This window comes from Etheostoma spectabile, unplaced genomic scaffold (assembly GCF_008692095.1).
Source record: "Etheostoma spectabile isolate EspeVRDwgs_2016 unplaced genomic scaffold, UIUC_Espe_1.0 scaffold00006856, whole genome shotgun sequence".
Lineage (NCBI taxonomy): Eukaryota > Metazoa > Chordata > Actinopteri > Perciformes > Percidae > Etheostoma > Etheostoma spectabile.
In genome coordinates, this window is record NW_022603430.1 from 10,884 (window position 1) to 37,981 (window position 27,098).

The window sequence follows — 27,098 nt, forward strand, 5'->3', positions numbered from 1 at the left end:
ATTCTACGTGGCATTGATTCAACGAGGTGCCCAAAGATGCTCTGTTGGGTTGAGATCTGGTGACTGGGGGGGCCATTTTAGAACAGGTTGAGATCTGGTGACTGGGGGGGCCATTTTAGTCCAGGTTGAGATCTGGTGACTGGTGGGGGCCATTTTAGAACAGGTTGAGATCTGGTGACTGGGGGGGCCATTTTAGTACAGGTTGAGATCTGGTGACTTGGGGGGACCATTTTAGTACAGGTTGAGATCTGGTGACTGGGGGGGCCATTTTAGTCCAGGTTGAGATCCGGTGAATTGGGGGGGGCCATTTTAGTACAGGTTGAGCTCTGGTGACTGGGGGGGGGCATTTTAGTCCAGTGAACTCATCGCCATGTTAAAGGAAACCAGTTGTAAATGATGTGAGCTTTGTGCCATGGGGCATTATCCTGCTGAAGTAGTCATCAGAGGACGGGTAAAGGTGGCCATAAGGGGATGGACATGGTCAGAAACCAGGCTCAGGTAGGCCGGGGCATTTAAACCAGGCCCAATGGCACTAAGGGGCCTAAAGTGTGCCAAGAAAACATCCCCCACACCATTACGCCACCACCACCAGCCTGCACAGTGGTAACAAGGCATGATGGATCCATGTTCTCATTCTGACTCCACCATCTGAAGGTCTCAACAGAAATCGAGACTCATCAGACTAGGAACATTTTTCAGGTCTTCAACTGTCCAGTTTTGGTGAGCTCTTGCAAATTGTAGTCTCTTGTTCCTATTAGTAGTGGAGAGGAGTGGTACCCGGGGGGTTCTTCTGCTGTTGTCGTCCCCCGCAAGGTTGTGCGTGTTGTTGCTTTGCTGCACCTCGGTTGTAACAAGTGGTTATTTCAGTCAAAGTTGCTCTTCTATCAGCTTGAATCAGTCGGCCCATTCTCCTCTGACGTCTAGCATCAACAAGGCACCCCCCCCCCCCCACAGGACTGCAGCATGCTGGGTGTTTTTCCCTTTTCACACCATTCTTTGTAAAACCTAGAGATGGTTGTGGGTGTAAATCCCGGTAACTGAGCAGACCGGCCCGTCTGGCTCCAACAACCACGCCACACTCCAAAAGTCTTAAATCCCCTTTCTTTCCCATTCTGACATTCAGTTTGGAGTCCAGGAGATGGTCTGGACCAGGTCAGGAGATGGTCAGGAGATGGTCTGGACCAGGTCAGGAGATGGTCTGGACCATGTCAGGAGATGGTCTGGACCAGGACCACACCCCTAAATGCATTGAAGCAACTGCCATGTGAATGGTTGATTAGATAATTGCATTAATGAGAAATTGAACAGTCGCCCCGTTACCTCGTGTATTTAATGGCAGTGCGTCCCTTGTCTCGTGTCCTTTTGTCCTGTCCACGTGATCGGTTGTGTCGTTTTATGTCCGCCCTGTTACGTTTGGTTTTCCCACTCACTGTTTTTTTTTCCCCCCCCCCCAGACTGTTGGCCATTTTTTGCCTTGGATCTTTGTTTTTTGGGACTTTTTGTGCTTCTGTAGGATCTTTGTTTTGTTAATAAAGCTTATTCAACTCTGCGTTTGGGTCCTCCTTCATTCCTCATCGTAACAATTCCATTCGTTATAATCAGAATACAAGTGATTCAACGAGCCTTTATTTAGGGAATCAGAGGAAACATCATCTCATCTTCACAATAATGATATCATAATATATATGAACCTTTTAAAGCAGACATCACATTAAGAGATTAAACAGAAAGCCTCCAGTCATCTCTTCATTTCTTTATTTATGGATTTAAAACAGGACGCAGACATCTTCTCTGCTACAGAGCTTTACACTCAGTGGCAGGGGGGGGCCCCATCGGATATGAGCACTTAAATAGAGACGGGGATGTCATTATACCCGGTGCAGTACCTGGGCAACGAGACTGAAGCAAAACCTTTACAGTGTCAACACGACATATGAAAATATAAAATATAAAGTCTACAAATATAAGATATAAAATGTGAGGGGAGGGGGGGGGGGTGGAGCCCAGTCCTGAGAGCAACTATATACATATATAAAGGAGGTAAATATTAAAATATATAAAGGAGGTAAATCTTAAAAGTGGCGCTTCCGTCCTAAATCTGCTTTTAAATGAAAGGGTAACACTTTATTATAACCATCATTTATAAATGGTTCATTTTCATAAAAAAGATTAATTAACTATTAATATGATGTTATTATAAAGTGTTCCCGTTTTACAAATGTTCTAATGAATAATTAGATATATAGAATATAATTCTCTCTTTCACTTTATGTAGTTATAATAAAATATAACTGTTTGTGCAGAATTTGCTCAAAGGGGGACTCGTCCTCCACAGGACACAGAGATATTGAGGAACCTAACCCTATCCCTAGACCCTAACCCTACACAGAACACAGAGACACTGAGGAATCTAACGCTAGACCAAACCCAGGATAGAGAGTCTGAGTGAATGAGGTGTTGAAGGTGTGGAGGTGGATCAGTGAGTCAGAGGAGACTGTGTAGAAGGACAGAGAGCCAGCAGGACAGTCCACATACACTGCTACTCTACAAGGGACAGAGAAGGACTCAGGGAGGTCTGTTTCTCTGTTATTGTGCCAGACATAGTAACGACTGTAATAGCAGACCAGACTCCAGGACTGATCATTACGTCCAAACCAACAGTCATCTCCGTCTCCTCTCCTCCTGATTCCTCTGTAACTCACTGATATATCAACCACTCCGCTCCTCTCGACCTCCCAGTAACAGCGACCAGTCAGACCATCTCTACACAGCAGCTGAACACAGGTCTCAAACCGCTCTGGATGACCAGGATATGGCTGATCCTCCTTCACATATGTCACCGTCCTGTTGTCTTCAGACAGTCTGAGTCTCCTGTGCACCGTGTTCTGGTCCAGGGAGAGTTCACAGGAATCTGACGGAGACAACGAGACACAACACAGCATCAGTTCATCATCTTGATGGTTATTGTTACTTTATTAAAAGACTGACTCTTAATTAGATCAAAACTAGATTAGCACACACACACACACACACACACACACACACACACACACACACACACACACACACACACACACACACACACACACACACACATCTGCTCATCAACTCAGGGTTCAGTGTCTTGCCTAAGGACCCTTCGACATGGCCGGCGATCAAACCACCAACCTTCAGATTGGCAGCCATCCCGTCAGTAAGAGCGACAAGTTAAAAGTAAGTTAAATTACAACAACAACACAAAAAGCATCACAACATTTATTGCAATTTGTTCCTACTTGAACATGTGCTCCTTGTTTTCATGAATCAAAGTGAACACACACTCACACTTCCTCAGACCAGGTTTCAGCCACTGCTCTCCACCAGGTTCCAGCCTGGAGGAGGAAACAAAGTCAGAATGAACCCTCAGAAGCTTCCTCAGAAACCATCTGCAAAATGTATAACACATTACAGGTAACTGGTGAACATCAACATGATCAGCAGTGCTGCTGGTACACACTGTGGACCAGTAGTCCTCAGCTTGGCAGTGTGACAGAGAAACAGTGTGTGAGAATGTGTTGTCTGTTCATGCCTGAGAGTGTCCAGTCTCCAATGTGGATCCTCCAGTCTAGCAGACAGCAGCTTCACTCCTGAGTTTCCTGGATGATTGTAGCTCAGGTCCAGCACTCTCAGATGGGAGGGGTTGGAGGCCAGAGAAGTACAGCCTTTCTCTGTGATCAGACAGCCTGACAGACTGGCAGACAGCAGACATTTGATGTGACCAAATCACAGAGTATCATAGAGACTTCTGAGGTTAAACAAAGGGCTCCACGAACCCTTTAGTAACATATCAGGCTCTTTAGCTGCAAGATGTGAAACTTTCTTTACAAGCTTGTGTCTAACTGTCGTCTTATTGTTGGGCATGCAGTGAACAGTGAGTTTAACAGAGCTTGTTAGAAGGAGTTTTTTCCTCGCCACTGTTGCACTAAATGCTTGCGCTTGGGGGAATTACTGGAATTGTTGGGTTGTTATCATCAATTTAAACTGTGTTCTAGACCTGATGTACCTGATAAGTCTTGTTAGGGGTCCAAGCCCGAGAATGCGTTCACCGCAGTAGTGGGAAGTGATACGTGGTTCCACCCTATTGTTTTCCTTTTTAGGGGTCCAAGCCCGAGGCTGAGTGTACCGCGTGAAACGTGGTTCACTCAGCAAGACTGTGGAACCCTATCGTTTTCCTAGAGATTTTTTTCCATCATTCTTCTCAGCATAAAACTGGCACTGCAGCCTAAACCGTACCTGGTGGCATTGTGCCATTTTCAGGACTGGTCCAAAACTCCGCAAACACCTCAGACGCAAAAATGGACCGACGTCCACCACTAGGTGGCGTTATACCAGAAAAAACGTGTTTGGCCCTGTAACTCCCAAACCGTACATCGTATATTAAAAAACCTTATAGCCACGCGTTCCCTGGATCTTACTGGATCTCGTGATATAGGCCACGCCCATTTGCACCTAGACTTTAATGTGTGAAAAATTGCGATTTATCAAAAATCAACTTTTTCGAAATCCTCCTACACCGTGTAATGGATCCACACGAAACTTGAGAGCATCTCCAGACCAACTTGACACAGTTGTATAAATATTTTATATATTCCCCGCTATGACCCTCTGAGGCTCTTAATCAAATTTCACGAATATTGGTCACTAGGGGGTGCTACAAATACAAAGAAAGTGTATATCTCATGAACGGACTTTGCCATATCTCGGCCAAAATAAATGCAGTCAAAGCCAAACTTTAGAATATTTATTGGTATGACCCTATGAGACTCCACAACAAATCGGCATCGGCCATTAGGGGGCGCTAAGAATACAAAAACTTTATATCTCATGAACCGCTCATCCAATTTTGACAAAATTTGATGGATACCATGTAGGCCCACTCCTGAGGTGGTCCTTTCAGTGCAGTAGTAATTGGTCCGCTCCCGTCGTTGGGGCCAACTTGTGCGGAGAGGCTTGGACCCCGTTGTAACTGCTTGCAGTTCTAGTTATAATTTGACACTGTAAAAGACTGAATCAAAACAGTTGTGGGTCGTAAATACAAGACAATTAGCTGAAAGATGTTGGGTATATTTTTTATAGAATAGACATTAACTTATATATCAAGCAATAAAGGTGTCACGATCTGGATTTTAAATGAAAATTGTCCAAAATTAAGTCACAATCTCAAATAAAAAAATGAAATTGTCAATACTACCATCACGTCTGGTCAGCTTGTCAAGCGGCCACCCAAGCCCCCAGGAACAGCACCATGTCTTAATGCCACCATGGGCTTAGTGGCCAAAGGTGGAACTGCACCGCTCTGAACCAGAAAGACTTTTCCCAGAGACTTTACATGGCTAAAGAAATATGCTGCTATATTTTCATCGGATAATCACTTAAAGGGTCCTTGTTTAAAACGTCATGTTTTTAACATTTTTACCATTCACTAGTCGGTCCCTCCAGGATTTTGCAGCCTTTTTTAAGATTGTTGTGGCCCAAAATGCCTGATTTTGAGGGAGCTTTCGTAAAGAATTGCGATAAAAGTTGTGATGTCTTTTGTTTGTTTGCTGCAATGAAGTTGTGGGAGACAGAGAAAGTTGTAAAAAAAAAGGTTGCGATTATCGTTGTGCATAGTTTTTCAAAAATAAAAAGGAAACTTGTTTTGAGGAGAATAAAACTACTCTAGGCTGAAAAAGGCTCAGGGTTCTGCAAATGTAGATATAATATGAAAATGGCTGTTGGATTTAAGACATAAAATTATAATTTATTTCCGAGAATTGGCGCGTTTGCGGCATCGCAAAATCCTGGATGGACTGACTAGGAGCCGGAGACCCATCAACAGAACTTGTTTACCACTGCACATTAGCCTAGCAGGTAGTGGCGTTTCCTTCTGCCAATAGCTTAATCCCGACAAAACCACACGGTTGAATCTCAGCCTGCATGCACATTTTATAGCCTTAAAGAGCATCTCATATTAGATATATTAGAGAGAGAGCAACAAGTTAGTGGAATGCAGATTCACGCTCTCTGCTCTCTGTCTGCTCAGCTGTTGAGACAGCTAGACAGCGAGCGTCTGCCTCGCCATTTTCTGTAGTTTTTTTTTTTTATTACTTTTTTGACAAATTGCCAAGATTCCAATTGACTGAAGATATAAATTATAGTTACATTGTGTTGTTAATAAATGTTTTAAATTTGAAAATGTAATGGTAAATTGCGATCAAAGGTAAGACATATTGCATAAAAGTGTATTCTAAAATTGCTTAGCAACCTGTGATTTAAAATTTTTTGAATCAAATCGTGGCCTTAAAATCATTAATGTATCTGAGGGTTTGGAGAAAGGTGACACCCCAATCAAGCAACATTTAAATGTTTCTTGTTTAACAAATGCTGAATCCTGACCTGAGAGTCTCCAGTTTACAACGTGGACTCTCCAGTCCAGCAGAGAGCAGCTTCACTCCTGAATCCTGCAGGTTGTTGTTACTCAGGTCCAGCTCTCTCAGACTAGAGGACTGGGAGCTGAGAACTGAGGACAGATCTTCACAACTTCTCTCTGACAGGTTACAGCCACTCAGCCTAAAAATACATGCAAAACATATGTGAAAACATTTCTATGTATAATAAATATAGCTTACCCTTATATTTAGGTATGCACTACTTTAATGAAAGAGAAATGTTTAACTGACTGAAGACAACTGACATGTGACAGATCTGATTAACCTTTTACAGGTTTATTATTCCTGACCTGAGAGTCTCCAGTTTACAACGTGGACTCTCCAGTCCAACAGAGAGCAGCTCCACTCCTGAATCCTGCAGGTTGTTGTTACTCAGGTCCAGCTCTCTCAGACTAGAGGACTGGGAGCTGAGAACTGAGGACAGAGCTTCACAGCTTCTCTCTGTAAGATTATAGTCACGGAGCCTACAAATATGTGCAGAACATATGTTAAAACATTTATAAGTATATTTAGTATAGCTTACCCTTATATCTAGGTATGCACTACTTTAATTAAAGGTAATTGTTTAACTGACTAAAGAAAACTGATATGTGACAGATATGATTAATCTTTAACAGATTTATTATTCCTTACCTGAGTGTCTCCAGTTTACAGTGTGGACTCTTCAGTCCAGCAGAGAGCAGCTTCACTCCTGAATCCTGCAGGTTGTTGTTACTCAGGTCCAGCTCTCTCAGACTAGAAGACTTAGAGCTGAGAACTGAGGACAGATCTTCACAACTTCTCTCTGACAGGTTACAGCCACTCAGCCTAAAAATATGTGCAGAACATATGTGGAAACATTACTATGTATATGTAGTAACTTACTGTTATATCTAGGTATGGCACTACTTTAATAAAGAGAAATGTGTAACTGACAGAAGAAAACTGATAGCTGACAGATATGACTAATCTTTAACAGATTTATTAATCCTTACTTGAGTGTCTCCAGTTTACAGTGTGGACTCTCCAGTCCAGAAGAGAGCAGCTTCATTCCTGATTCCTTCAGGTTGTTGTTACTCAGGTCCAGCTCTCTCAGACCAGAGGACTCTGAGCTGAGAACTGAGGACAGATCTTCACAGCTTCTCTCTGACAGGTTACAGCCACTCAGCCTAAAGATATGTACAGAACTTATGTGAAAACATTTCTATGTATATTTAATATAGCGTACCCTTATATTTAGGTATGCACTACTTTAATAAAAGAGAAACGTTTAACTGACTGAAGACAACTGACATGTGACAGATCTGATCAATCTTTAACAGGTTTATTATTCCTTACCTGAGAGTCTCCAGTTTACAGTGTGGATTCTCCAGTCCAACAGAGAGCAGCTTCACTCCTGAATCCTGCAGGTTGTTGTTACTCAGGTCCAGCTCTCTCAGACTAGAGGACTCTGAGCTGAGAACTGAGGACAGAGCTTCACAGCTTCTCTCTGTAAGATTATAGTCACGGAGCCTAAAAATATGTGCAGAACATATGTGAAAACATTTATAAGTATATTTAATATAGCTTACCCTTATATCTAGGTTTGCACTACTTTAATTAAAGATAATTGTTTAACTGACTAAAGAAAACTGATATGTGACAGATATGACTAATCTTTAACAGATTTATTATTCCTTACCTGAGAGTCTCCAGTTTACAGTGTGGACTCTTCAGTCCAGCAGAGAGCAGCTTCACTCCTGAATCCTGCAGGTTGTTGTTACTCAGGTCCAGCTCTCTCAGACTAGAGGACTGGGAGCGGAGAACTGAGGACAGAGCTTCACAACTTCTCTCTGACAGGTTACAGCCACTCAGCCTAAAGATATGTACAGAACATATGTGAAAACATTTATATGTATATGTAGTAACTTACTGTTATATCTAGGTATGCACTACTTTAATAAAAGAGAAATGTGTAACTGACAGAAGAAAACTGATAGCTGACACATATGACTAATCTTTTACAGATTTATTATTCCTTACCTGAGAGTCTCCAGTTTACAGTGTGGACTCTCCAGTCCAGAAGAGAGCAGCTTCACTCCTGAATCCTGCAGGTTGTTGTTACTCAGGTCCAGCTCCATCAGACTAGAGGACTCAGAGCTGAGAACTGAGGACAGATCTTCACAACTTCTCTCTGACAGGTTACAGCCACTCAGCCTAAAAATATGTACAGAACATATGTGAAAACATTTCTATGTGTATTAAATAACTTACGCTTATATTTAGGTATGCACTACTTTAATGAAAGTTAAATGTGTAACTGACTGAAGAAAACTGATATGTGACAGATCTGATTAATCTTTTACAGGTTTATTATTTCTTACCTGAGTGTCTCCAGTTTACAGTGTGGACTCTTCAGTCCAGCAGAGAGCAGCTTCACTCCTGAATCCTGCAGGTTGTTGTTACTCAGGTCCATCTCTCTTAGACTAGAGGACTCAGAGCTGAGAACTGAGGACAGATCTTCACAGCTTCTCTCTGACAGGTTACAGCCACTCAGCCTGAAGAAGAGGTTGTGATAAAGACAAACACTTATGTTGTTTCTGTCACAGATAATGTAAACCATCAAATTTCTAAGGTTGTCCTTACTGGGGTAATGATTCAAACATGTTTGTCTTATTAGGGCCTGAGTGCCAACAGTGTTGAAGGCCTTATTAAAACTAGCCTCAGCCGACCTGATGAGCGCCAGTCTGACGTCATGGGAGCGCTGTAACTTTTATACTCCCACAAGCTCTGATGCGTTGACTGTAAAACGGCCTTTAGGGCCCAAGTGCCGACAGCGGCAAAGGGCCTATTGACACTGAAGGAATTATTATTCTTTATCCCTGCAAATGAATGGCCTTTTTGAGGCTCTTGAACCTGGTGAAAAGTTACGTATTTTAAGGGAATAATAGGCGCACAAAAGTGGCTCGCTAGCACTAAAGTAGGCCTAAAACTATAGGTGCTATACTTTAACGAACTACTCAGATTTCATCCAATCAAATTTAAATTTGGTCTTTGTCATCTAAAGACCTCAACGATGGAAAGACATAAAAACACAATAAAACGGTGTGGCGGCAATTTTGAGAATTTATCAATCAACAAAGAAGTTATTGTAAGGTCCATTCTGCTTGAAATGTCCCACAATCAACAAGAGTCCAGACCTGAGGACATCTATGCTTTAGTCACACCCCCTTTCACAGCTAAAGAACTCTATGACATAAAGTCTTTGGATGAGATATTTGGCCCGCCCTCTATGCTTTAGCCACGCCCCTTATAATAACTATTGAACCATTTGATGTAAACTATTGAGTGAGGGATCATTGAACTCAGCAGATAGTTATATTTTCATTGGTGATGATTTGCAGTGTCCGAGAGCCGTGCACGTAACCCCGACATGCAAGGAGGTGCGAGGGCCCGGCCAACTCTGACTGCAGCTTTAATGTTATGTTTACTACTGGAATCAGATCGTTATTAATGGAATAGAAAAAAAGTTGGATCCCAATCATTCACACAAATGAATTAAAGCCATAAATGAACTAAAAAATGCAAGATATTTTATTAATTTGGCTGCAGTAATCAGTGGAGATAAAATAAAACTGAAGAACTATTGCAGGTTTTTCAATTGTGTTCAATTGTGTGTTTCATTAATCAATGTGTTGACTGACTCTTAAGATTATCAGTTGACTTAACCCTCCTGTTGTCCTCATTTTAAAATCTCTATATCTGAAATATGGTTTTCTTTTTAACCAAATTACCACAAAAAGTGGATTGGATTCCTTACAACGCTCTTTGTATATACAACTGATCACATTCATTCCTCTGATCTTAACTATTAGTCAAAATAATTCATAATTTCAGCTTTTTTAAATCAGATATTAGGTATAATTCTATATAAAGGAGGGTTATTGAGCATGAATTCCTAAAAGTATAAAACTAGTAAGGTGCTGGTAGTGAAAACTTGTCAGGTTTTGACCCAGGAGGACAACACAAGGGTCAAACGTTCATTAGTTGAGAACAACCCTACACATCCCATCCAGTGAGTATCTGCAGTTATCTGATACTTACAGAGCTTTTTTGGAGGCTTTGACCACTGGCAGCAGCCTCAGAAGAGCCTCCTCTGAAGCAGAGTATTTCTTCAGGTCAAACACGTCCAGATCGTTTCCTGATGACAGTAAGATGAAGACCAGAGCTGACCACTGAGCAGGAGACAGTTCATCTGTGGAGAGACTTCCTGAACTCAGGGCCTGTTGGATCTGCTCCACTAGAGAACCATCATTCAGTTCATTCAGACAGTGGAACAGATTGATGCTTCTCTCTGCAGACAGATTCTCACTGATCTTCATCTTGATGTACTTCACTGTATCCTCATTAGTTTCTGAGCTTCTGTTTTTTATCAGACCTCGTAGGTGTTTGTGATTGGTCTCAAGGGAAAGACCCAGGAGGAATCGGAGGAACAGGTCCAGGTGTCCAGTTGGACTCTGTAAGGCCTTGTCAATAGCCAACCTGTGGACCTTAGACATTGATGTGCTGCTGAAAAATCCCCAGACTTTTTTGAAGATCCATTGCCCAAACATCACGTTCTCGTTTCTGTTAATGATTGCGCTCTCTACATGGAGAGCAGCCAGAAACTCCTGAACACTCAGATGGATGAAGCTGAACATCTTTTTTTTATCCTTCTTCTTCCCACGTTGCTCTTTGAAGATCTCTGTGAACACTCCTGAACACACCGAGGCTCCACTGACATCAATGCCACTCTCTTTGAGATCTTTCTCGTAGAAGATCAAGTTGCCCTTTTCCAACTGATGGTAAGCCAGTTTTGCTAATGACTCAATGTACTGAATGCACTCTTCTGGTTCAAACTTCTCTTTTGTCTGATGAATCTGATACACCAGGAATTCTGCGTACATCTCAGTCAGGGTCTTGGGCAGCTCTCCTCCCTCTCTGGTCTTCATCACGTCCTCCAGAACTGTAGCAGTGATCCAGCAGAAGACCGGGATGTGGCACATGATGTGGAGGCTCCGTGATGTCTTGATGTGGGAGATGATTCTGTCGGCCCGCTCCTGATCTGTGAATCTCTTTCTAAAGTACTCCTCCTTCTGTGGGTCAGTGAACCCTCTGACCTCTGTCACCATGTCTACAAAATCAGAATGGATCTGATTGGCTGCTGCAGGTCGTGTGGTTATCCAGATGCGAGCAGAGGGAAGCAGTTTCTTGGTGATGAGGTTCGTCAGCAGCTCGTCCACTGAGGTCGGCGCTTTCACATCAATTTTAACTGCCCTGTTTTTATTGGTGGAGCAGTCCAGATCAAGGCGGCTCTCATCCAGTCCGTCCAGAACAAACAGAAGTTTGAATTCACTCCTGTCAAAGTTGGTGTTTCCTGATGACTGCAGAGCTGTAAAGATGTAATTGAGAGCTTCTTCTTTGATGTCTCTGGTCCCCCAGATACATTCATGAATGAGCTCTGCCAAACACCACTTGTCCTCCTTCTTTAAATTCAGCTGGCGGAAGGTGAAGGGGAAAATGAGATGCACATCTTGATTGGTTTCTCCTTTACACCAGTCCAACACAAACTTGTTCACTAGAAAGGTTTTTCCAATTCCTGCGATTCCATTGGTCAGGACTGTCCTTATGGCTTTGTCTTCTATAGAGGGGTGTTTGAACATGTCACAAGGTGTAATGGTTGTCTCTGTATCGGCTGGCTTCACCGCTTCAAGCTGCATGACCTCATGCTGTGTGTTGATGTGGACGTCACCAGTAGCTCTGATGTACAGATGTGTGTAGATGTCATCCAGAGGTCGGCCATCTTTGTTCTGGGTCCACCCCTCCTGAGCACACACAAACCCATTCTGGAGGTTTGGCTGAAGCTGTTGTTGGTAACATGAGATGTGTCGTGGTGGCTTTGGTACTGGAACAATCCCGTCTGCATTGAAAACAAAAATAACAAATATGAAGTAGGATGATGTTTGTCTCCAGATGCAGTCTCCGTACACAAATACTCTTTTACTAAAGAATTGGCTTCCAAGAATAACCAACAACTCAAAGATCTTTCCTTTTTAACCCTCTGAGCCCTGAGGCCATTTTTACAGTTCATTGTCCGTCTTGATTTATTTTATAATAACTTGTAAAACATCAACCCTGTTGTCTACAGTCTACAGATATGAACATCATTTTTTTCAGGACAAACTGGGTTATTAGAATATTTGGGTTGCAGTGAAGTCACTTGAATGTTAAAAATGGTTGTAGGACCTTAAAGACAAACAAATAAAACGGAACATGAATCTTCCAGATATGTATGTATTGATATCACAGACAGAGCAGGAAAACCTCCAAAATACTTCTCATATGTCTTGGAGCTGGCTCTGCAACGTAGCCAATATCCGCTAGATATACATACAAACGGGCTAACTATAGCCAGTTAGCTTTTTTATAACGTAACAAAAACATACCCATGTCGTAAGAGCAAAGTTTATTTCATGTAATAAAACGACAAAAGGAGCACTAACGCCACAGGTCTCGTGTTGACAACATGGACGCCAAAACAGTAATATTTACCTAGTAAGCTAGGCTAATGCTGGTGCGCTAACGTTAGCAAACATTGGCGTTGCGTTAGCTAGCTGTAGAAACTTCCCCAACATCCCCACCTCAACTGTGTTTTACTTTCCCTCCAACATTATCATCAACATAGTAAAGACACCTGGACTCGGTCCAGACCAAAAGCCATATTTGGCAAGACCAACTGCCGAGTCCGAGACAAGTCCGAGTCCATAGGAAATTGGTCTCGCAAGTGGTATCGCAGGGAGAGGAAGGAGAGGGCCATTATGCAGATTGTAATATGCAGCGGATAACTCAGTGGACAGATCACCACTTCCAGATCTGAGACCAACAACTACCTCAGAGACACCTTTAGTGGAGCAAAGAGGGAGAAAGATCTTGGCCAATTCCAGTCTTTGATTAATCCACCTTCACCAACCGTGGGCAAAGCAGCCCATCTTGAAGCAGATTCAAGAGTAGCCCCAGCACCGAATAGGTTACCCTAAGGAGTCTACAAGAAATGCCCCCCCTACAACCAACCCTGCCCAGGGCTACTCCACAGGCTCTGGATGATCCTAAAGGTCCTGTGGAGGAGGGGCAAGGTTGCTCATTAGTGGGGGTGTGCTGACGGGGTCTGGATTCTGAAGGAGGAGAATTCAGAGAACTTCGACAACTTCAGAACCATTTAGCTGCTCAGTGTTGTAGGAGAGCTATTCTTCAGCTTGGTGTCAAGGCACCTGATAGGTTTCCTCCTAGGGATTGTGTACATCGACACCTCGGTGCAGAAAGGTTAGATCCCAAAGGTACCGGGATGTCTGGAGCACACAGGTCTGGTCACACAGCTGATACAGGGAGCCAGACAGAACAAGGGGGACCTGGTGTTGATGTGGTTGGACCTCAAAAATGACTACGGCTAGATAACCAACAAGCTTGTTGAGGTTCCCTTAACTGGCACCACGGCAAAGTCCTGAGACCTAATACTGGACTACTACAACAGCTTTAGTTTGAGGGTCTCCTCCAGAACAACATCAGAGTGGATAAGGCTCGATAAGGGGATGATCACTGGATGTACCATTTCAGTGATTCTCTCTGAGCGAGCGACCAATCAAGAGCTGGAAGCATGGGGCGATCTCTAGCTCACCCAGTAGAGTGGGCGCTTGAGGGCTTCCAGAGAAGAGTGAGGAGGTTCCCTAGAAGGTTGTTGGGTCTTTCTCAAAGCCCTGAATGAAAGTAACATCCTGAAGCTCTCTTAGCAGCCTAAATGAAAAGTTTAGGGTGACTTGTACAAGGTAGGTCCTGCAATACCGGGAGTCCCGCAACCCTAAAATCTCCCAGGCCAACATCCAGGCCAGAACAGGTCCACAGTGGAAGGCAGCAGAGGCTCAGTGGACACACAGCTCACTGGTGGACACAGAGACACATGGAAAGGCCGGCCTTAGTAGGACATAAACATGCTACAACAAGGCGAAGGGGACACATAGGAGGACCATGATCCAAGGGGAGGGTAGAGCATTAGTCGGTGCAGGGCCGGCCTGTGGCTTAGGCAGTATAGGCAAATGCTAAGGGCGCAAACCTCCAAGGGGCGCCCGGCCTGTGCTGTACCTATAACGGCAGGGCTGCCAACTCTCACGCAGTGGCCGTGAGACACACGCATTTGACCAGTTTCACACGCTCACACGCCACCCCCCCGATTTCTCACGCTGAAGTGTCAGCCCGGTCAGTCAAATTTCTGAAAGATAAGTTTATCTATAGATCTACCTGTTGAGCCGCTCGTGATCGACTAGTTGTGCTTTTAGAGACTGTGAGGGGTTCAAGAGCGCTCCCTGTCTGTGGAAGTTTCAAACTGTCGCAAAATGAGAACATTTTTTTCCCGATCCATCCCAGGTGCATTTCCCCGGCTTCAGGTATGAGCTCTGAGCATCACAGACCGTCCGTCGCTTCGTGACCACTCTCTCTGTAAAGCTAGAGGTGAGCATTGCGGCTGGTGGACCCGCTCTGCTGTGGGCACTGACGCGTTGGATCCGTGCGTAGACCTCCGATAATGAGCAGCGTACAGCCTCCTCTAGAGACCAGAGACCCAAATGAGCCTCTGTGTCTGTCAGACGGTCTGAGTGAGATCCACCTTATCAGCGGAGCAATGACATGCACAGCAGACCATATTACACTATATATACTATATATACAATATTACAACTCTCCTAATCTCGGACAACAGAGATGGGAGGAGTCATATTTTGAATGTGCACAAAGTTGTAAACATGAGCCGAAATCTGATGAAACACATCTGAGCTATACTGTATATACTATACTACGTATACAATACTGCAACGTTGGGCCACTATGGTGCTTCTCTAACCTCTGTGCATCTCTAAATGTAACTGAAAATAATTAATTTGATGTTTTATAAAATGAACAAATAGTCTTTATTTTCCAAAAAACATAAATCCAGTAAGTGTGTGTGTGTGTGTGTGTGTGTGGGGGGGGGGGGGGGGCAGAGAGGATGAGGGCCAAACATTACTGAGCCTTGGCACAAAGGTTAAAGGATTAGAATTTATGTAAACAGTGGTTCTCATTCTTCAGAATTTCAGTGGTCTAGTTGATCCCTCAACATTAATTTAACTTTGGGTCCCTGGTCCCTACACCAGGGACCCCTGGACCTGTTCACCACAGACCCAAATCTTCTCAGCTGTAGCTGACATATGCTACTGTCTCTTCATGTGGTTCATTATGTTTGGCACATCGTCCGGGTTAGTTCTCATCTCATAAGAAGTTAATAATGTAAATAATGTAAATGCTGAATGCCCTAATACCTGTTGATACTACAACAATGCAAAGGTTCTTAACCCTACAGTTTTGCACATATCATGTAAGACTTGATGTCTTGATCGCTCCATTTTTTGCAAAAAAACTCTCCAGAAAGGGCCATTTAATGTTTGTTTTTTCAATTTTTTTTACAAATCCCAATTTAAACCCTAAAGGATGAAGACCCAAAGAAATTGCTTTGTACGCGGCAAAATATCGGTTGGCCCCCCCCAAATCTCACTCCAAGGTTTTTGGAAAAGTTGGCAGCCCTGATAACGTCACCTTAATTTAAAAAAAACAAGCCCGACTTCTTTTACCTGCATCTAAATCTCAGAATGTCAAAGCGTCCTAAACTGTCTGGTGCCCAGGGAGGAAAAAAAGAAAAGAAGAGGAGGAAAAACGTGACAAAGACAGAGGTAATGTTACAGTAAAGGTGATGATGATGATGATATTATTTTGCTGTTGCAGAACAATGATCGATAATAGCATTAGCCGTTAGCATGACATAGTTGGCTAATCAATAAATAGCGAGCGCTATCTGTTAGTTTTAACATCAATTAACTGTACAGTGATGCAAGGGGGCGCCACCTAAAATCTTGCCTAGGGCACCAAATTGTTTAGGGCCGGGCCTGAGTCGGTGCCACTTGGATGGTTGGAGTACAGCAGCTGGGAGCCGGGGCAAGATGGAAGCAAGCAGTGGAGAGAAAAAGGGGACACAGGTTTATGGCTGATCCTCTGTTAGCTTTACCCAGAATGCCATGCTGGTGTGCTGACAGCAACCTGCTCCAAACGGCTTCATTGGTCCCAGTTTGTATTTCTAGAAAACCACTTTACTTCCAGAATAAACCTGGTGGTTTGGGGTCATTGGAAATGCTCACAGCACATCTGAAAATATTTATAATTAAAAAAGACTTTTTGACAAGATTCTTACACACACCACACACACACACACACACACACACACACACAACACACACACACACACACACACACACACACACACAAACACACACACACACACACACACACACACACACACACACACACACACACACCTTCTGTTTCTTTGGTCCCATCCGTCCTGTCAGGAGACGAGACTGGAACACAAACATGTAACAGCTCTTGAGAAATGCTAAATGATTGAAGCATTTGGTTAAATCCAGTTGAACATGAACATAGTTCAACATTAATAAGGCTTTATTACATTAGGACTTCAGAGGAGAACTTACGGTACGTGTTGCTGACAGTAATCGTTACATTCCCCCCCACTTGAACATCTGTAAGGTGAGGTGAGCAGACGACCCCTCCATCCTGGGCGCTGACTGCTGGGCTTCCTGCCCCCCTCCGAGTTTCAGCTGGTTGACAAGAGACAAAACCATCAGGAAGCAGAACTCCTGACCTGCTAGAAGGGTTCAGATCCACTTTGGTGGTAGAGCTGATTTAGCAAAGAGCTGAAGGACCTCCAACTAATAAAGCTTGGTCCAGGGTTCTGCAGTTAGACCCGGTCACATTTAAGACTTTTAAAGACTTTATCAAAACTATATAAGACCTATATCACGACATAAAAGTACAACGAAATACAGAGGCACAAAAGTACTCACATAGTAAATAAATGTATTGAAATTGACTAAAAGCGACACGGAGTAATAATCATCTGCACATATACAGCAGATTAGTTATATATGTTGGAGAAAGCCTCTTCTGATCCCCCTCAAATGCTGGTCCCCAACACATGTGGACCTTAAGTTGGGTTAAAGGTGAGGAAGCGGTCCAACACAGCTTATGGCTGATCTTCAGTTAGCTCCACACTCAGCCACCTACTCCACGTGGCTTATTGTTCCTAATTTAATATCTAATAGAGCGTTCAGATGCTTTGCACAGAACATCTGGCATACAATGGCTTTAGAGAATAATCAACTATTTTAATATTTGCACACACACTTTTATAATCTTTGCTAATGTACCTTTTGTTTCTTCATGACCACTGGTATCCATGGAAACAGAGAGAAATAATGTGATTATTACTGTTTTTACTCGACTGATCCAATGAGCGTTACAAGTCCCACTCCTCTCTCTCAGACTCACTCTGGTAAATCTAAATAGTTTCTCATCCTTCAGCTCCAACATGTGACGAGCGTGAATGATTGGGACATCTCGTGTCTCCCAAAGAGAAGTCCCAGGTTCACATCACTGCACATGCAGCTGCAACCTGCAGAGTCCGAGACCGGCTCCAGGACCAGGCCTGCCAGAGTCCGCTACAAGAGAGCCGAGTCAGCAATATGACATCAACCAGGGACTTCCCTAACAAGGACTCAAAGTAGCCAATTAGATTTTAAAAAGCATGTTCTGAAGTCTCTTTTGGCAGATATGAGGCACCACTAGACAAAGAAACCTTCAGTAAGGTATCTGGAACTTACCTGGATTTGGTGTTTAACTCTTTACGAGCACAGGACAACTCTCTTTTTACATCTGATTCTAAGACTTTGGGGGATTTTGTCCTACTTGAAGAGAAAAAGGGAAAGCATCTGAAACAGGGCCGTTGGTGTTTGGGTCCAAGCCATTAATGCTTTGGTATCAGATCTATAATTTACTACAAGAACTACCAGGGAACGTCTGACTCACACTGTGGTTTATGATTGGTGGTATCATAATGGACTCTATAGTTGAACTCTTGTTTAGAGCTGGTTTTAGGATCTTAAGACAGTGGTTCCCATAGTGGGGGGTTCCAGGGGGGCACTAGCTAAAGGGCAGATCCTTTATTTCCACTATGGACCCAATCAGTGTTTGATCCAATACCTTCTGGGTAGAAACGTCCTGCGTCCCGTACATCCCCAGTAACAGGGCTGAGCCAACGGGGACGAGGAACTACTGATACCGGCTCTTCTCCTTCAGGTAAAACGCAGGTTTGATGCTTTCATACGTCAACACGCTCACATTAGCTCGGACAGCTGAAGTTCTAGTGCACCGTGTTTAACTTGTTGGAGAAGGGAGTCACTAACTTACCTGGACTATATGTTTTCAAACTTTAAAAGTAGACGGTGTCCCTCAGGGCTCCCGTACATACCAGAGAATCCAGCAGCAGCGTACCTTTGCTCTGAGAGGAGGGGGTTCCTCTGTTCTCTGAAGTCTCTCCAGCATCACTGACATCCACTGACTCTGTGTGGAAATACGTAGTAACATTTGATTTATTATTGAACAATTACTGTCAGAAACAGCCCCCCCCAAAAGGATGTACTGAAACAGTTAAACTAAATGAAAGGACAGTCAGTCCACCCCTTCCGTCCCGTATGTGCTGTGATGTCTTTCTGACTGAAAACACATGTTACAACGACTGACTGACCTCGTGGTCCTGAGCCGGGGTCTGGCAGATTCTGGACCAGATCCCTCCTGTTGATCTTCTCTAAAATCTTCTTGGTCACCTTCAGAGCTCCATGGAGATGAAAGGTCTTCACCATCACGTCCACCGTGTCCTGCCTGTCTGCCGTCTCCAGCTTGGACACTTTGATGCTCGGGTAGCCCTCCAGGAGCTCTGGCTGCTGCAGATACCATTTGAATTTCTTAAATTCATCTTCTTTTAGATCATCCAGAGTGTTTAACAGATCCTCTGCCGTCATCGTGGTTTCCTGCTAAAATCAGACACTTCTGTCAAACCTAAGACCCGATCAGGAAGCCAACCTGGGTCTCGATTTCTACTTCTCTTAGGGACAGAATGTCAAAATAAGAGCCACTAAATGGCAGAAGACAGGATTACAGATGAGGAAATATACTGCAAAATGAATTTCATAATTAAAATCCACAGCAGGTTTGTGATAGAGAATTCATTTTGATAAAGTCTTTTATATCTTAGAGTAGTGTAACTTTCATGCTTATTATGTGTACACTTAACAACTGTTTTGTCCAGTTACTGCTAGTTAACACAGAAGTGGTGGAGTGTCAGTTTCAAGTCGCACCCAAAGAACATGTTGTTCCAGGCATGCAAACTGTCTGCATCTTTAAACTGACACTCTGTAGCATAATAAAGATAACTAATACTCTGTAGCATGATCACCCTTGTGTGTGTGTGGGAATAAAAGGACTGAGCTACAGAGGGTATGTTGAAGATGGTCAGGGCAGTGCTGGTGAAAGGCTGCTCCCATCTGCTCTTCCTTTTGTAGCAAAAGTCTATAAACTGCTCACTACCGTCTGAGTCTCGTTTTGTTGCTTTGACCGTCAATAATTTAGTAAGTTTAAGTGTCCTGAACCTGACAGTTTGAGAAAACCACAACAACTAGTCTGGACCCAGCAGGGCCTCTGGAGGGTACGTATGAAAAGCAACAACAACAAGATCGTTAGAACGAGGACACAACATGATGCAACGGGACAGCTGGGACTGGGGGACTTACTGAGTCTCTGCAGGACGCTGTCCTCTAAACACTAAAGGTGGAACCATGGACACACAGCTGGGTTCAGGTTCAGGAGAGTCTGGTCTCTGCTGCACTCACACACACACACACACACAAATACACACACACACACACACACACGGACAGAGATGTTGAGCAGCTGTAACCATGGTAACATGATGAGGCAGAGAAAGCAGCGATGAGATGTAGTTGTGCTATCAGTCCACCAGATGGAGCCTTTCACCTACACCACCTCCACGGGGGGGGGGGGGGGGGGGGGCAGACTGACTAGAACAGGAGGCCAGACAGGCAGATCCCTCCAGTCTTATCCAGACCACCTTCAACAACACACAACCCCCTAAACATGGCCCAGTCCTACTTCACTACCAGCTCCAACCCCCCCCCGCCGAGACTCTACTCTCTATGATAAACAGACTTCTTAACCCCCCTGAAAACATTTCTCCATCTTCACAGTCAACAAATGCAATGCTTGATCAAAAATCAACTCCATCTACAACAACTTCACCACCTCCCTTGCTCCTTAACCCCCCCCAGTCACTCTCCCTTCTCTCTGAGCCTCCTCCCCCTCCCATCAGCTTTCATTGGGACCTGTCTACCATCCATCGCCCTGCTCATGACTACAATCAAGAAACCTGGTCCAAACCCAGACACCATGTCCAATCTCAGACCCATGTCCAACGTCCCCATCCTATCAACACTCTGTTTCTCCAATTCAAAGGGGCTTTATTAGTATTAACTTTTGATGACAATGTGGCCAAAGCATCAACATCTATCTGTTTGGCAAATATAAAAATAATAGTTTTTAGGCAACATGAAGAAGAATATGTTATAATATTTATAACATTAGATGCTATAAATATGCAGTTATTTGAAGCTCTGTAATCTCTGATGTCCCGGCTGATCTGTGAACCTGGTCTACTGGATCAGCAGCCTCCTGGGCAGCCCTGCAGGACTGGGGGGGGGGGGGGGGGGAGGTTTGGTTCATATTCAGATGTTAACAGTTACTGATGAATTGAAATGTATACTTCTGGGACTTTTTGACACATTTCCAGATCTGTGAGGGTGAAAGTGACAAAAATGAACTGATGAAAATGGAATAATGGAAATGCATATGAATTAAAAACTAGAGTAATAAATGATTTGATGGACTTGACTGACATTTTATTTGGAAGAGGAAAGTGAGAAAGAGTTAACTCTGTTGATCCCAGCGAGCCACTGATTTACCTGCAGCTTAAAGGAAACATGTGTTATGGTTCCATGATTTTCAGGTGTTATAATAAAACATCAGAGAAGGAAGCAGGAACCAGGATCTGCTGCAGCTTCACTGCTTCTGGATGGGATTATTCATCCCAGCTATCTCCCCTTGGCTGGACATAGCTCCACCTGTTCATCCTGGTTATCTCCACCTGGCTGGACATAGCTCCACCTGTTCATCCTGGTTATCTCCACCTGGCTGGACATAGCTCCACCTGTTCATCCTGGTTATCTCCACCTGGCTGGACATAGCTCCACCTGTTCATCCTGGTTATCTCCACCTGGCTGGACATAGCTCCACCTATTCATCCTGGTTATCTCCACCTGGCTGGACATAGCTCCACCTGTTCATCCTGGTTATCTCCACCTGGCTGGACATAGCTCCACCTGTTCATCCTGGCTATCTCCACCTGGCTGGACATAGCTCCACCTGTTCATCCTAGTTGTCTACACCTGGCTGGACATAGCTCCACCTGTTCATCCTGGCTATCTCCACCTGGCTGGACATAGCTCCACCTGGCTGGACATAGCTCCACCTGTTCATCCTAGTTGTCTACACCTGGCTGGACATAGCTCCACCTGTTCATCCTGGTTATCTCCACCTGGCTGGACTTAGCTCCACCTGATCATCCTGGTTATCTCCACCTGGCTGGACATAGCTTCACCTGTTCATCCTGGTCATCTCCACCTGGCTGGACATAGCTCCACCTGTTCATCCTGGTTATCTCCACCTGGCTGGACATAGCTCCACCTGTTCATCCTGGTTATCTCCACCTGGCTGGACATAGCTCCACCTGTTCATCCTGGTTATCTCCACCTGGCTGGACATAGCTCCACCTGTTCATCCTGGTTATCTCCACCTGGCTGGACATAGCTCCACCTGTTCATCCTGGTTATCTCCACCTGGCTGGACATAGCTCCACCTGTTCATCCTGGTTATCTCCACCTGGCTGGACTTAGCTCCACCTGTTCATCCTGGTTATCTCCACCTGGCTGGACTTAGCTCCACCTGTTCATCCTGGTTATCTCCACCTGGCTGGACTTAGCTCCACCTGTTCATCCTGGTTATCTCCACCTGGCTGGACTTAGCTCCACCTGTTCATCCTGGTCAGTCAAGCTGCGCTTTTTCCCTCATCCTGGATATCTTTATTCCACTTTCGTGCTGCAGGGCCCTGGGGTAGGCCTACTGGTGAGATCTCTGGTTGTGACCTGCTGGGCTTCTTATAATCTTTATGAGAGTCACGGAGAGGCTTGTGACAATGACCGGGATGCATCTGGGACAGCATAGCCGGGGGGGGGGGCACTGTCACAGGGTGCAAGGAAAGGAGGAAGAAGACCGGGATGTACGGGAGGGTTTGATGCTCTACTTGAAAAGCTAAATAAAAACCTTTCTTTGATAACTTGTCTTGTTTTTTTAAAGTAACAGTGTGCAATATTGGAAACGACATAAAGCCCCTAATAGCCCCTAATAGCCCCGGAGGGTCACTGGTTCAACTCCCCGTATAGACCAAAAAGAAGGGAGTGTGGATTGGTGGCTGGAGAGATGCCACTTCACCTCCTGGGCACTGCCAGGTGCTGTTGAGCAAGGCACCGTACCCCCCCACCCGCTCAGAGCGCTGGTTCGGCCGGCAGCCCCCCCACTCTGACATCTCTCCATTAGTGCATGTACAGATCCTGAGCGTGTGTGTGTGTAGTTCAGGACTGTGTGTGACTACTAACAAGTGTGGACACAGAGTGTAAATTGTAATTTCCCCATTGGGGATTAATAAACAAATTAAAAATTTAATTATTAACAGCCCCTAATAGCCCTTAATATTGAACAGTTGAAAAGTGAGAATAGTGCAGAGAGTCTGGCTAGATTATTTTTTAATGTCCCGTTTGTTCTGGAAACACACTCCGCACTCTTGTCTGCTAACAATGCAGTGATCGACCAATCAGCGGTCTGCAGGTTTCCACGTCACCTTTTGGTATCGCCTCAGCTCGCTGAGGTACCTGGTAAAAAAGTACCTGGTAGCAGGTCCCAGGGACTTTTTTTGTAATGGAAAACCAAAAAAGGCGAGTAGAGTCGAGTCGAGTAGATACCACGCAGTGGAAAACCGCCATAAGCTCGTCTACTGAAAAGACCGAGTCATGATCTGAGAGACCTGAGGGCTCAATGGCAGGAGCATCTGGTCTGGACTGGGACAACCCTCCGTTTGCCAGCTGGCATTTTGCCAGATTCTTGACTGAAGTTATTTATGAGGCAGTCCCGCCCAACCAAAACACCTTAAACTGTCCCAGCCTATCACACCTCAGCTCCACCAAGCCCCGCCCCTTTTGCCCATATTAGGATTACCCGGCTCCAGTAACTGACGGAGACAAACTGCAGGTTTCAACTTGTCCCTTCAGAAACCTCTGGATGTGGTTTTACTCAGTCTATAGTTCAGGATTAAATAACCCTAAGATTAATAAGTATCTTTATCTTGTTGTGTCCACAAATCAAAACCAAGACAGATTTACACTTTTGATGGGATGAAGGTTGTGACACACACCTGTCAATCAAAGCAGCTCTCGTTGTGACACTCCCTCATATCTCAGCAGTGAAGTCAGCGGAGATTAAAATCTAACTTGTTTCCTGGTGCTGATTAAATCGGACTCAACTGAACATAAAAAGGCTCATTTTGGCCAAAACGTCCCACATCTTAGAATAATTACTGAGTTACTTCAGATCTTACAATAGTGCTGAAAGAATGAACCCCTGCTCTCATCTTAAAGTAGATCATGTAGCCCCAAAATCTCCCAAATGATAGGCGAGTTTCTCCATCAAAGGTGTGTGATGTTACCTGTTAAAGTCCCGTTCAGATGAGGTCAAAGAGACGTCGTCCCTTCATCAGCAGACACTGACAGATGCTGCTGCTGTCTGTCTTCATCTGACTGACATCCGTCACATCACCACACCTTTATACCCAGAAAGGTCATGTGACCTGAGAACAGGACCCGGTCGGACCTGTAGGGCTGCCAGTCAGCGCTCTGATTGGACAGTTTTCAGGTTAATTATGTACTGAGGGTCTGAACTGATAACAACATGTACACACCTCGAGTTTGATTCCGAGGAAACTGGAGCAGGAATGTTGTCCGTCAGCGTTGGCTCGCCTCTTACTGCAGCTCTGTGGTTTGTTTCCTCATATTTAGATATAGATGGGGGGGGGGGGAAGGTGGTTTCTAGGGCTCCAGCAGGGACGTGCAGACATTTTGGGGGGCAGGGGCTCAAAGATAAAAGGCCTTATAGTAGTAGTAGTAATAGAGATTTAAACCCAATCTGAAATAGGCCTATATTAACACACGTGATGAAATGCAGAGAGAAACCCATTTCTGACGACCTTTGTTGTTCAGAGTGTTGCTGCAGTGAGACGGTTTGGAGACGTGTGTTAAGAGTTGTGTTGATTTGAACGAGTTTTGCAGGAGATGTGAACTGTGTATTTCAGGTGACTGTTGGTAGTCAGACTGTAGTTAGAGTTGATGGTGCGTTCAGGTGACTGTTGGTAGTCAGACTGTAGTTAGAGTTGATGGTGCGTTCAGGTGACTGTTGGTAGTCAGACTGTAGTTAGAGTTGATGGTGCGTTCAGGTGACTGTTGGTAGTCAGACTGTAGTTAGAGTTGATGGTGCGTTCAGGTGACTGTTGGTAGTCAGACTGTAGTTAGAGTTGATGGTGCGTTCAGGTGACTGTTGGTAGTCAGACTGTAGTTAGAGTTGATGGTGCGTTCAGGTGACTGTTAGTAGTTGGACTGTAGTTAGAGATTGTGTTAGCAAGCTAAGGCCTTTGACAGTTTTCAGGTTCATTATGTATGAGGGAGGAACAGTCTGAACTGATAACAACATGTACACACCTGGAGTTTGATTCCGAGGAAACTGGAGCAGGAATGTTGTCCGTCAGCGTTGGCCCGCCTCTTACTGCAGCTCTGTGGTTAGTTTCCTCATATTTAGATATAGATGGGGGGGGGGGGGGGCAGGGGCTCAAAGATAAAAGGCCTTATAGTTTGTTGGATATAGTATAGTATCATTATTTAGGAAAATGAAAATAAATCATCAGTTAACCAATTTAAATGAATTAAACTTTAAGAAATAACCAAGATTTCAGAGTTCACAGTTTGCTCAGAATTTAATGGTTTTAGTAACGGTGTCAAAAAGACACGTTTAATGGGAAAACAACATTAAAGCATGATTCCATATCTCCTTCTATAATATACATGTGTTATTATTATTCATATAATTATTCCCAATGCTTTTCAGGTTGAATGACTCCATTCAACTCATTCTGTGTGTCCTCCAGGACAGACTGCTGGTCTCTGCATCGTCTCTTTTCTTTTCTTTTCTTCTCTAGGGCAGTGATTCCCAAAGTGGGGGTCGCGAGCCAGAGAGGGGGGGTCGCGAGTTGATTTCCAGAAATACAATAAAAATTTAAAAACGATTAGAAATAGCATAGAGTTAGCTATGATTTTAACACAAGATAAAACTAGTGGCTAAATTTAAAATAAAACCAAGCAACTAAATAAAAAGGAAACAGCTGTTTTGATTTTCTTTCTTTCCGAGTAGCGTCTCCAACATTAACACTACAACCGCCGGGATTCCAAAAGTACTGGAACCATCTAAACTCTATAATCTGTCATGATAAATACCTAATTGCAATTTTAATGCAGGTATTGTGTTAGGATATCTTTAGAAAAACTAAACAATGTACAATTTAACGTGTTTAATTATACACTTGAGTTGCCCAGGTGCTTCAATAACTCATATCATGGCATAGTAAAACGTAATTATTTCATTCACATCTGAAAAATATGGAATGTAAACATGCAAATAACACCTAAAAGTATTTTCTTTGAACATTTATAACCTAACGTAACCTGTCACTGCCTCCGTGTTGGTGTCTGCTGTGGTGCGCATTGCTCCTCGGACCGCGCCCCCCCCCCCCCCCCCCCGCTGCTCGGACCGCGCCCCCCCCGCTCCCTTTCCTCCTCTAAACTCGTGTCTCAGCTCCTCTGCCAGTTGCTGCCTGAACTTCCTCCAGACAAGGTCCCTGCTGGTGCCCTCCTTGGAGAGGATGTGATGATTCCAGCCAGTTTGAGGATGTATAAAGTTGTATAAACACGTAGGCAGCCCCCGGCCATCTAGCTCCGTGTCCCGCTCCTTCCACAGAGCGAGCGCCCGGCGCTGCCTCCTGGTCCAGAACGGAGTCCATCCCCGCCGTACTCACGGTGGTAGCAGCGTTACCAACCCGGGCGTTACCTTCGGCCCATCGCTGATGCCCACAGTTGTTACTCAAGACCGCTTATGACGTTTCTCTGACAGAGACGCTGATGGTAACTAAGCAACCAATTTGCATCTTCAACCTTGCGAAAGATTAAAACCAACACCACGAAATACCGAATACTGTAAGGCCGAAATAGGTAAAAGGGATTTTTCTTCTTTTTGGCCTAGTGTGTAATGTATATAAAAACTATTTTAAAATAAAATATAGAGGTTTTTAACTTGCTGTGCTCCTAACATACTGCACATCCACCTCATTAGGTGAGATTAAGTTCAAATTAAAGTAATGAGTCAATTACTGTAGAATAATGGCTGTTGTGTTATTTTGTGTTGTCAATATGCTCATGTTTGGATACG

General features: G+C 44.2%; 1 protein-coding gene across 3 annotated transcripts; it reads right to left on the minus strand.

The window, feature by feature from the left end:
• Positions 1-1,685: 1,685 nt before the first annotated feature.
• Positions 1,686-24,395, minus strand: LOC116678282 (NACHT, LRR and PYD domains-containing protein 12). Of its 3 annotated transcripts, XM_032508258.1 has the most exons (17): positions 24,277-24,395; positions 20,180-20,268; positions 19,138-19,423; positions 18,885-18,953; positions 17,027-17,152; positions 16,853-16,894; positions 10,530-12,384; positions 8,810-8,983; positions 8,469-8,642; positions 7,785-7,901; positions 7,442-7,615; positions 7,101-7,274; positions 6,758-6,931; positions 6,415-6,588; positions 3,569-3,730; positions 3,325-3,371; positions 1,686-2,911 (listed from the first exon to the last, which is right to left on the minus strand). In XM_032508258.1, the coding sequence occupies exons 3-17, from the start codon at positions 19,409-19,411 to the stop codon at positions 2,382-2,384; spliced, it is 4,266 nt and encodes a 1,421-aa protein (XP_032364149.1). In that variant the 5' UTR covers positions 19,412-19,423; positions 20,180-20,268; positions 24,277-24,395; the 3' UTR covers positions 1,686-2,381. The 3 variants fall into 3 exon arrangements, with proteins under 3 accessions (XP_032364149.1, XP_032364150.1, XP_032364151.1); XM_032508259.1 differs by lacking the exon at positions 7,785-7,901 and having other exon boundaries at positions 1,690-2,911; XM_032508260.1 differs by lacking the exons at positions 6,415-6,588; positions 6,758-6,931; positions 7,101-7,274; positions 7,442-7,615; positions 7,785-7,901 and having other exon boundaries at positions 1,713-2,911; positions 24,277-24,393.
• Positions 24,396-27,098: the final 2,703 nt, after the last annotated feature.

Bases quoted from the DNA above. Each gene is read 5' to 3' on its own strand.
- LOC116678282 (XM_032508258.1), bottom strand. From the start codon at position 19,411: ATGACGGCAGAGGATCTGTTAAACACTCTGGATGATCTAAAAGAAGAT. The intron at 16,895-17,026 runs GTAAGTTCTCCT...TTTGTGTTCCAG, and splicing joins TACTGTCAGCAACACGTACC to TCTCGTCTCCTGACAGGACG. The intron at 2,912-3,324 runs GTGAGTGTGTGT...TGTCTCCGTCAG, and splicing joins GAAACCTGGTCTGAGGAAGT to ATTCCTGTGAACTCTCCCTG.